The following is a 12,062-nucleotide window of genomic DNA, read 5'->3' on the forward strand; positions in this document are numbered from 1 at the left end:
CTCTCTTTTTTCTCTGAACTGCAAGAGAGTCTCTACACTGGCTGGCTGCGAAAGTCCTCCATTCGCGTCATCTTTGCGACCGTGGCACACTTACTTGCAAACATGACTCTTCAAAGGGGTGGGGGGAAGCACGAGGGAGGGGAAGGAGGGAGGGAGAGGATTGCCAACAAATGAATGAGGGTCGTGCGCTCGACAAGGAGGGAGGCGACCGGACGCACGGGGACACTTTGGAAGACTTTTTTTACTCATTTATTTTTTCACACCGTTCTCGCATACCGGCGGCGGGAAGATAACGTGTCGATATAATCGAGGAAATGGGAGATACAGAAAGCACACACCGTGCAAATGCGCCGTGATTTTTCACTCTCGTAAGCGGAACGAGTGACAGACAGGTATCAGCTATCGAGAGAGAGAGAGCGTCTATCTTCGGCTGCGAGACCATGGCTGTGAATTCGCTGTGGCTGGCGCTTGCGTTGCTGGCGGTGGGCGTCTGCTCAGCGGGGGCGTCCTACTGGGACGAGAGGAAAGAGTTCGTGGGGCAGGAGGCGGGTCTGGCCGTGGGGTCGTCCGTGGTCCTCAGCAGCAGTGAGGAGGTGGTGAACGAGTTGCTGATGAGCGCCAAGCGGCGGGAGCTCGCGTCCGCCGTGAGTGGCGACGCCCCCTTCCCGCCGGCGAAGCACTTCTTCGAGGCCAAGGGGGACATCGAGAGGTCGGAGGTCTTCCGCTTTATCAAGGCTCTACCCAAAGGTAAAACGTGGCTTGCACGGCGGTGCTCTGTCATTCATCCTTCCGTCGTGCGGGCTAAACGAAGGAGTTCTAAAGTGGAAGCGGGACTTTCCGAGTGATCGTAAGAAAATAGTAGTTTTTGATGGAATAAGATGTAGTTTGAGTGACATCAGGTGTCCCACAAGGAAGTGTGATCGGCTCCCTTTCGTTCATTATGACAACATACAAATGACATCTGCTTCGGAACAAATTGCTGAAGACTACCGGCTATCACGAAATTAGCGATCCCTCAGACTTTGAAATTCTATCATCGGGTTTAAACAACGTTAATGTTAGGAGCGAAGAGAGGAGACGAGATGTTAATTTGATAAAATGCACGGCGATACATTTCTTGCGCAAGTCATCCAACTATCCCTATGTGCCGATATGTTGTGGACGGTATCAACGTAGAGGTGATAGATGAGGTGAAGTATCAGGGAGTAATGATAACTTCGAATCTTTGTTTCTTGTCCGTTCCTTCGTCACAAAAAACTTACAGATGGTTATGTTCTAACCTTTATCGACAATTTCTATTTTAAGTAGAGCCAAATTGCATATCGTCATCATAGGTCAGCAAATCTAGGATTTTTTGACGCCCTCCTATCAGCTAATCTTCTCACATTTACGTATCTGTCTTCTCTAAATAATTCCTGATATCTAGTTCTAAATGACTCAATCGATCTCGCTTTCGTTCTAGTTCCATTATGGGCCGTAGAGAGTCGAATTCCAAGAAGCCCAAAAGAATATAAAGAATGTCAAACATGAGGGAGAAATGCCCTGAGGAAGGTGAATACTAACATAAGTCGCTTTCGGAATCGTCGCAACGTCGTGGACGTCATTCAGTCGAAACATCAGCCAGTGCGAATCCCAGGAAAGATTTTTGCAATCTGAAATCAAGATACGTAGTACTCGTATTCTTTATCGCCAAGGCGCTACGGTTTCTAAGTAAAAGGCGACGTTGAAAGGTAAGTGGCAGCTCCTCTCCCTAGGATTTCGTAATGTGGTGTTTCTGGGCTGCACCCTTCTTGAACCCGACACCTTAATATTAAGATCCAAGTGCTACGCGTGCCATTTACCCCTTCATTGTGGTTCGGAGCAGGAACATTACAAAATGGAGGACTCTCCAGGTGGCTTCTGTATGTATTTTCACTTGCCACCCACCGAGCATCACAAAGGGTTTACAAAAGTGGCCACTCGCGTCGCTGACTGGCCGAGCGATCCGAATGTCACCAAGAAGACATAAGCTATTTAATGGGGCCGTCAGCCGAAATCTTTATTCGTGATGATGTGATTTCTCAAATGTATAACTTTACAATGATATTTCTCGCGTCTGTAAATATTATATGTTAAAAGTTGAGAATAAATGCATCTCTCTGCACCCATCGCCACCCATTTTGGAAGACCGATTAAAATGCGACCGAAGTGGCAGACAAAATATAACTTATACGGGATACACTGGTTCATACCCTTGTATGTGGTCCACTTGATTGCGATAAGCAAACAACAGCCAAATCCGGCGATGGCAGTGGGCTGATATTAACGATAGGGCCACAGGGGTTGCCGTCCATGCCGAAAGATGGAGTTGCGTACGCATCATATATCTGAAATAAGGGCGCATCTCATGGGCGAACTCTGACGACCTCTGACTAACGAACAGCGCACAATGGTCCGGATTCGGAAAAAGTCAGACAAAAATCATTTTTCGACTTTTTATAAACTCTCTTTGACTCTGTAGGTTATGTAGCAAAATGCCTGGGGTAGACCTCATCGTCATTAATTAATCATTAATAGTCAACAATCTTGGGATTAATCTACATCAACATAATGCCCTGCGAGACACCTCTAGGGTGTTTGGATTAATGCAGATTGATTGGTTTGACGCAGCTCTCCATTCTTCTCTCCTATCCGCTATCTTTTTCATAGCGACCCATTTCGTAAGAGTAAGGGAGGAAAGAACATTATTGGGAACTGTACTAAAGAAAAAGGGGAATTGGATCGGGAATATTTTAAGAGGGAAGGGGATTTTAAATACAGCAGTCGAGGGAACAGTGGAGGGAGAAAATAGAAGAGGAAGAAGAAGGCACACGAAGTGAAGTTTAAAAGAAGGCATAAAAGGGGAGAGGTGGAGAGAACTTTGGAGTTTGGGACCTGCTGGTGGTAAGAAAATCAGCAGAGGGTTTTCTTCCCACTAGCAGCAGTTAAGTGCAATTGGTGCAGTTTATAATTTTACATACTGACATCCAGCTGCTCTGTTGTTATATTAACAATAGAATATCGTTTTCATGCCATACACATTGACCCATAAAGGTATCTTTTGGTGGTTCCTATAGATATCCTGCCAATGTTTTTGTAGTTCCATTATTACATTTATTCCATGAGCTTTAATTTTTAGAGGATTATCCAAATATTAAGTAGTAAAAATTATGCACCCATACAACCAATGCTAAGGTAATTATCCCTCTTAAAATTTTATCATTTTGTTAAATAATCTGTTAGGTGTAGGTGTTGTACCCTCGGATGATTCTTTCTTTCTACGTAGCCCTGAAGATAGAATTCATGAAATTCCGAAACACTTGCAAAGATTGAATTTCTTAATCACCCAAGCTAACGACCGACACTCAATATTTATAGCAGTAACTCTACAAATAAAATAGAAAATGTGAAGATTCACAAATTCTTGTCGATGAAACTTTGTAAAAAAATGAACCTGTTCACAATGTGCCTCCACTGGGCCGATGTTCGCGTGCCAGTTTCAACTCCCGTGATGGCACCGGAGTGCCACACAAATCCATTGTGGACAAAGCATCTCAGAGTGGAGAATAACATGGATATCATCGAAATAGGTTTTCCGTTATTATTCCTGTGCAGCACTGCATCGTCCGCGAAAAGTCGAATTTTAGTATCTTTAAAGGGAGTGATATCATGAATTTACCAAAGAAACAATAAGGGACACTTCCATAGGGTATATCGGATGTGACTTTTGAACATTTATTATTATCGTAATCACTTACAATTTGGCAACTGGCCAGGTGGTAACATGCACATCCAAAAAAGAAAACACAAAATATCCACACAATCACATACGAACTGGTCAGAGTATAATTTTTTTTAATTCAATTAAAACAGCTTAAAAAAATTAAGTCAAATTTTTCAGTTTTTTCTTAAATATTTTTATATTACCAGGAAAGAGCTCTATGGAGGTAGGAATTTTTTTTAACATTAGTCCTCTGCGTCCGGCATTTAATTTCGAACTGATGATCGTTCCTATCAATGAAATTAGGTTTTCTCACTTTATTTCTTGGTTCTCTCCATGATTTATCCCATTTGTATATTTTATCCATACCGCAGAGTCGGTTTCTTTTTCACCCACTTTCCTAAGAGTTCCTTGGAGTTTTATACAGTCCAGGAAGTGTATCCGTGTTTTGTGAAAACAGGTAGTGTTTACGCTTTAAGTAGAATACGTTTTGAATAGGAGTTAAGGATTTCGCTTTTACTGAGTTGTCGATAGCTCTTTCTTCATGGTTGTTTTTGAGAGACGTTACCGTAGATTTATTACCTTGAACCTCACTCACGTCAGACCAAAATCCCTTCGGATTTTCTTCTAAACTTTTACCAAATATTTTACTCTTACATTCCAATAATGCTCTTCTTGTAGCCGTTTTTGTCGTTGATTGCGCTGTCCAAAACTCATGCCGACCACATCTCCCCTTCGCAGCTATTTCTACGCCTTGTCCACTAGCTTCTCGCGTTCCGCTCTGGTTCGCACTCTTTGGAGCGATTCTCTAGCTCAATGAAAGATTTTTCCCTTCAGCAAGTGAATGAACCATAATTCTAATGACGTCACCAGCTCATGAAAAATGAGAGGCAGCTTCCGCGCTTTCTTATTTTAAAATTCGAGCCATTGGCTCAATGGGGAAGATTTCCCAAATCACAACTTATCTTTTCCTACCATATCTAGGGGTTAGGTGGAAGAGGGGACTTCTTAGACTCAACCTCGCCCCAATAAAGGCATATTATTATTGAAGAAAGATCTGAGGTTTTCCCGGCGTATGATGATGTTGAAGTTGCTTCGGGTTTCCCACCGGATGAGGTTCTCCGTCTCTGCCGACGTTTCGATGGCCGTGCCCTGATGACGACGGACGACACGACCATCGAAACGTCGGCAGAGATGGAGAACCTCATCCGGTGGGAAACCCGAAGCAACTTCAACAGCGTATTATTATTTTCATCATCCCGAATTCCGCAAATGAATAGCGATTGAGCGAGCCCATTCCAGTGCTGAAAATTAAAAGTATGAATGAGCCAAGACGAGCTGCGGTTTGCGCCTCTTTCTCCTTTGTCATCTCTACGAATGGATTTGGGAAATAGAGTGATGGGGAAGAGAGACAGGGAATGTATTGACAGGGCGTTTGAGATGTGGGTTTGGAGGGAATACGGTGGACAGATCGAGTTAGGAATGAGCGAGTGTTAAATAGGATGGAGGAGAAAAGAATGCTGATGGACAAAATAAATCAAAGGAAGGACATTTGTCTGGGACATTTGATGAGAGGGAATGGAATTTTGAAAGTAGCTTTGGAGGGATCGGTGGAAGGGGTCAGAAGAAGGGGAAGGAGAATTCTGAAGTTTATCGACAACGTTAAAATTGATATGGAGAACGTTAAAATTGACATGGAAAGATATGGAGACTTGAAGGAGATGGCCGGAGACAGGATGGAATGGAGACAGCATTGGTGCGGGGGACCTGCCGACGGGCAGAACTCCACAAGATGATGATGGGGTCGTGGATTTAGATAGAATCTTGACCTACTCTTTTTTTTCGGCGGGAAATACGATGCGCCGACAAGTTTGGCTCCTCGTAGATAAGTGTTTACTCCCCTCATGTGTGACGCCATTGCCATCGGAGACTTACTCGAATGCAAATCAATTGATTCCAACGAGCTCTTGATTGATCGACTCGTTGAGCAAAGGTACATTTTGTTGTCCTTGCGTGCGACACAATTTATGCAATATTTTCATTTGATCAAATTCACCTTTAGCGTTGAATTATATTGAGTTTTTCTATTTTATTCTTTATACTGACTGGGATAATTTAGTTTTACGATCCCAGGTTTTATGAAAATCGCTGAATAATTCATACTAAAATAATACGTTAGCATTCAAGCATAATTCAAATATAAACGATAAAATAAGAGAAATATTTTGCCGAACCGATAGGTGTGGAAATTCGTCACTTTCTCCATAAAAAGGGTGGAGTTTAATAAATGCTAAGTATGCCATAGCTGAGAATAATTCGTTAATGCACTACAAGACGCACCAGATTGTATAATAGGTACCTCAAACCAGATTGTATAATACTCCAATTGAGACGACTTTCTGCTTAGTATGCTGATGTAGTTGCCGACTGATCGCGTTTGTTTTTGGTCGTTAAGAGTCGGTCGTTATGGATCGGTCGTGAGCGACCGACATGTGCGATCTAAATATGTATTTTGTGTAATCGATTGATTAAACAGGATCATTCAGACGAACGACTCAATCTTTTTGACCGTTCGCGACCGAAGCCGTTTGTCTGACATTCGTGACCGAAGTCGATGGTCGTCATTCGCGATTGAGATCAGTGGTCGGTCGTTCACGAATGCAGTCGTGTCGGTCATTCGTGATCGATAAAAAAGGTCTTTCAAAACCGACAACGATGGCTGGCGAATGAAAATTTCCATCGAATGCGACGCCTCAGATAACCGCGGTTTTTCCAGCATTGGAATTGAATCACTAATTATTGCTATATTCAAGATGTCGTTGGTGCGAAGGCATCCGCGGTGCGTTGGTAATGTAGGCTACATTTTCTGGGTTTCACCGCATAAGCACTTCGACCTGAAGACGCCTGCTGGAATGCAGGAGAAACTGATGTGTGCAACACAACCACGACGCGGTGAAACCCTTCAAATGCAGCCTACATTCAAGATGCATGTAGGAGAACGTATGCAGACATAGGTAGCGACCGACGATCGACCATTCGCGATTGACTCATTAAGTGAATGAGAGTAAACGATGAACGACATCACTTAAACGACCGACTTGGCTCATTACTTGCAACAGCATTGGCCAGCTGGATTCCCATTTGACATCATCAATATTCCCCAGAATCATAACAGCCACTTCACTTAATCGCAACACATCCATTAAAATGTCTTTATTTTACTTTTGAATGGAAATGAAGTCCCTTTTTTTGAAAATTTTAACTCATAGATCATAGGTAAATACATATATAATATTTTCACCAAAGAAACTCATCTTTTCCCCCAAAACCAGTCAGAGCCTTGGAAAACCAACGAAGCGATTCTCCTTCAAAAATGCACGTGCAAATGTTATGCTTCACCTAATCGGACGACTTGATGCATTAGGCTCGTCGCACTCGATTATGGTTCCCTTCGGCACGGGACGTCTTCGAACCGTTTTCGGCGGCGTCCGATATGTAACTATTTTGTACTGCAGCTTACTCCCGCAAGTGCGTTGTAGTTGCAACAGATGGCGGTCACGATGCAGACCGCAAAATATTTCTATTTGAAATGAATTTTCAATATAAAGGTAATTTTAAATGTAATTTTAATAATTTTAATAGTTTAAACAATACTTGTTGTTTGTGACTGCGTAGGTTTCCGCGGTGTCGAGGTTCCAAAATCTCCATTCTTCCGGTGCTACCGCGTCTGGTTGCTTGTTGATGACAACATTTCCGCTAGCAGCAGTGCCAGCGTCTTCAGATATAGCTACTATAGCTACTAGAATACTTGGTGCGAAGGCTTCCGCGGTGCGCTGGTAGTGTACGCTGCATTCTCCGGGTTTCACCGCGTCGTGGTTGCGTTGGTGACAACAGTTTCTCCTGCACTAATACTGCAAGTAGTTTTTTAAGTATTCAACTCAGAAAGTGGTTGCATTTTTATTGAAATTCACTGCTCCACTACTCTAAATGTAGAAGAGTCTCACAATCAGTCATAATTTTTTTGTGACACATGTATATGTGTATAAAGAACATTCTGTAAAAATTTCTCTTGTTTCCATTCAGTCCCTTTTTAGATATTGACCTGCGAAAATCGTCGTTAAAAGGCTTTCGGCATTGTTTGACAAGCTCTAGAAAGAAAGGAGTGCATTCTCAGTACTAAAAATAATACTGCAAGTAGTTTTTAAACTATTCAACTCAGAAATAAGATTTAATTAGTGAGCCTTGTTTCCTTCAAAAAAATTTATATCGTTAAAAAGTTAGTATTGACAAATTTTTCCTGACTTTTTACGGAAAGATTTTGACTAACTGTATTTTATGATAGAAAATTTAAAAAAACAGTTTCCAATAGCTATTTTTATGATAAACATATAAGTTTTTCAATTATTCTGATATCTTTTAAAATAGCTTCGAAATTAAGCTTTATGCAAACCACGTTTTTCATCTAAATTTGCCCATCCGCCCTTTTAAAAATGGCTGCCAAAAAAAAAGTACGCCTTGTAAATTATTTCAAATGGTGCTTTGTGATTGTCTACTTGTAGAGAACCAAGGATAAAAAATCAGGGTAATTAAAAATGTCGAGCAACAAATTTTATCCATTTTGGGTGACTTGAAATGGAATGACCCGCTCGTAGCACTCGATTGTGGTTCTCTTCGGCAGAGCACGTCTTCGAGCCGTTTTCGGCGGCGTCCGATGTGTGCGAACCGATATATATATATTCGGTACGTGATTGACACCGTGTAGGTAATCACCGCCCGCCCCCACGACACGAATGGGTTCCAGACGACTTCTAAAAGGCACGAATTCGTGTCCACGGCGCACAATGAATGAGTGGCGTTCGCACATGCAAAGCTCAGATTCGTTTTTTGCCTGAGATGTACCAACATCAGCCCATGAGTTGAAAAAAAAACCTATTTGATTCATATGTACTCATTGAAACTCGTAATGGTTATCGAAATGAACGGTCATAAAAATATGTTCCTCGAACTTGATCCGCATCACTCGGTTATATCTCCAAAAACACTGGTGAACAATTAATACATTGCTGCAAAATGTAAAAATTACGATCATATGGTTGATTTTTTATTAGAAACTAACTTCTTACTAGAAAATAACTGTAAACACGCGAATGAAATTGCATAATAAGTCGGTAATCCGACCAATAAAAAGCTGATGTGAACCTAGTGCGCGTGAAGAGCTTAAATCGTCTTCGAGGCTACCGAAAACGAATTGAAAAAGCAGCGTACGAAATATGTGCGAAATAAGCTTTAACTACAAAGTGTGATGACTTCTGAAGGACCAACCAAGTCTGAGCAAATAATACCGCTGATATATTTACTCTCCGTATCGAGCCTCGTATTCAGAAGGACATCGGAGACTTGGTCAGTATTTATACAAGAGATAGGGAGTTGTTCACCTAGGGCAGTTTCGAGCCACGTTAAAGTTTTATTTGCACACACTTGAAGGGGCATATTTGCTATCTAAAGACTCATTCTACGATCACTACTCTGTAGAGAACCCAATAAACCAGGCTCAGCGACCACTATACGAAGAAACACAACTCTCTCATTCCAGCGGTAAAAGTGTAGATATTAATTACGTTAAATAAATAATAAAACAATATTATAATAAATAATATCGTTTTTATGAAAAATAAACGCTTTATTTTAGTTTTAGGAGAACATTTCAGATACCAAAAACGGAAAATATGGGGCGAATGCAAAATTCATCATCATCAGTCAACTGTCTTAAGATTGGTTTGACGCAGCTCTCCATTCCTCTCTTCTTAACGCTAACCTTTTCATAGCTACGTACTTCTTCTCTTTTAAATCTCTCCTATGCAACTCATTCGGGGCCATCCCTTGCCCTTCTTCCCTTCCACCTGTCCTTGTTTTGTTTGTTTGATTGATTGCTTTCGTCGGGTCGTCATGTCTCATAATGTGTCCAACTAAGTCTTCTGCTAACGTTACTTAGCGGTCGATCCATTTCATCTTCGTCATTCTTCGGTAGCACCACATTTCGACTCTTGACTTCTCTACTGCTCTCAACGTCCAAACCTCGCTTCCGTAGAGAAACATATGTAGCATCTGATGAATTGTTTCCTTACTTCTATGCTTGTATTTTCGGCTTTAAAAAGATTCTTCTATTTGTAGAAAGCCCTCTTCGCCTGCACTATTCTACTAACTATTTCTATCTTGTTGCATCCATCGTTGGTAATTCGGCTTCCCAGGTAAGAAAACTATTTCTCCTCTTCAAGCTCTTCAAGCTTATGCTTTCCTAGGCTAACGTTTGTCTTAGCCTCGTCTCTTCTGCTGAATTCTAACACCTTGGTCTTCCTTTTGTTGATTTTCAACTGATATCTGGCCATATTCCTTTCCATGTTTATCATAGTCTTCTTCAAATCCTTCTCTGTCTCGGCTGTGACTGCTATGTCGTTCATGGTCCTAGAGCCTTCTCACTTATCAGTTCTCTTCTTTTTGGGTATGGGAGTGATGATATTCTTCGCGAAGTCACCCATTAAATCTCCTCTTGAGTACATATCGCAGATAGTTTTATACATTTGAGTTAAGACCTCTTCTCCTGCATTTTTTATTAGCTCTGCTGCAATGTCATCTATTCCTTGGGCCTTATTCTTGCGGATGACTCTTACTTCAGGGCAATTACACAAAATGGTAAACCTCAACACTATTATTTTTTTAAATTTCAAACCCCTATGTATTATACATTTTTGGAAAGCTAAAAGTACCAGCTATAAAGTTCTAGTATTTGTTTTAGGAAAATTTTCCACAATAAAAAGATATGGTACTTTGTTTTTCAATCTTATTTAGTGTTTTTCTAATTGGTTTTTGCAATAACGTCATATTACTATAAATGGAATAAAAAAGAAAAATCATATCAAACCAAAGTTAATGTTTTTGGTTGATTAAGGAACCAAATAAAACATTCTTGTCATTTACAACTTTTTAACTCTCTTAGTTACCATGATAGAGTAGTTTAACTTTGAGTTATAGTTCGTTCTACGTCCGACACCAAAAAAGGAGTTTTAGTTTTATAGCAGTCACACAAAATTTTTTTAAACCATGAAAGTTAAGATTTAAAGTGAGTTTATTTATAGCTAAAGGATCCTGGAGTTGAAAAATATTATGTCCCACAGTTTTGTTTTTATACTGGTGTCGGACGTAGAAAAAGAAGTCTACGTCCGACTCTACGTCCGACACCAGCCTTTAAATGCTGCAAACTTCATTTATATTGGCTGTATTAAGTTTCAATTATTAGACTATTATCGTCCTTGGTAGGAATTGTGTTTATTTAAACTAAAGTTAAGCATAATCCATAAAGGATAACCTAAAAGTGAAATCTGGTATTAATAATTTATTATACTCTAAGAAAAAATACTTCACTATAACAGCAATGTTGTAAACCACATTAGGCTCACATTGTTAAGCCAAGCATGTTGGTATTTCAGTTATAAATAAACCTTCAACCTGCAAAGTTGTAGATAATAATGAAGTTTATTATAAAGAAGTTGTAGAAGTTTACAACAGTGATGTTGTGACCTGGCAGGTTCCGGGTTGGAAGGACCGTGTTATTTACAGAAAAAAATATGAGCAAAAAATAAAATACACGATCACACTCGATACCTAGTTGTGAGTTTAAAACAAGCTTGGACAATTTTCAAAGATAAAAACCCAAATGTTAAAATAGGGCTATCAAAATTTTGCAGCCTTCGTCCTAAACATGTTAAATGTTTCTCAAACATTCCACATAACGTTTGTGTTTGCTCTTATCACGAGAATGTTCGCTTGTTGCTAACAGCCTTAGAGCCACATACAGGGCTATCAACAAAATACAGTACATTTTTATGCCATGTTATTTGTAACTAAGAATCTAAAACCTGTATGCAAGAAAATGCAATGATTGCGTAAATCAGATAGATATATTTGTTCAAGCGTATGGGTGACAACGAACCCTTGAAGTACATTCAATGGCAAAAGTTTGATGGACAGATACAGAAAGCTGAAATAGTTAGTTCAGTTAATGAAGCATTTGAGGAGTTAAAACCCCAGACGAAATATATTCTTATACATACATCAAAAGAAGACAAGCTGATGTATTTCAAAAACTTAAAGCAAAAGTAAATGGAAGTAAAAGACTGATACAGATGGATTTTTCGGAAAATGTCACCCTTGTTCATCAAAACAAAATTCATTCGGCCCATTGGACTCACAATCAGGCTACAGTTTTCATAACACACGCTTGTATCTCTGAAGGAATCAGCCAGAGCTCTGTTATTATATCCAATGA

The 12,062-nt window shown here is 40.3% G+C and overlaps 1 protein-coding gene across 1 annotated transcript in view; it reads left to right on the forward strand.

Annotated features, from left to right (window-relative positions):
- Positions 1-209: 209 nt before the first annotated feature.
- Positions 210-12,062, forward strand: part of LOC124154705 (adenosine deaminase 2-like) — a 31,884-nt gene continuing 20,031 nt past the window's right edge. The window contains exon 1 of the mRNA XM_046528587.1: positions 210-747. Within this exon, the coding sequence (XP_046384543.1) occupies positions 441-747 (307 nt within the window). The 5' untranslated portion in view covers positions 210-440. The remainder of the gene's footprint in view (positions 748-12,062) is intronic.

The sequence above is a fragment of the Ischnura elegans genome, chromosome 2 (genome assembly GCF_921293095.1).
Source record: "Ischnura elegans chromosome 2, ioIscEleg1.1, whole genome shotgun sequence".
Taxonomy (NCBI): Eukaryota; Metazoa; Arthropoda; class Insecta; order Odonata; family Coenagrionidae; genus Ischnura; species Ischnura elegans.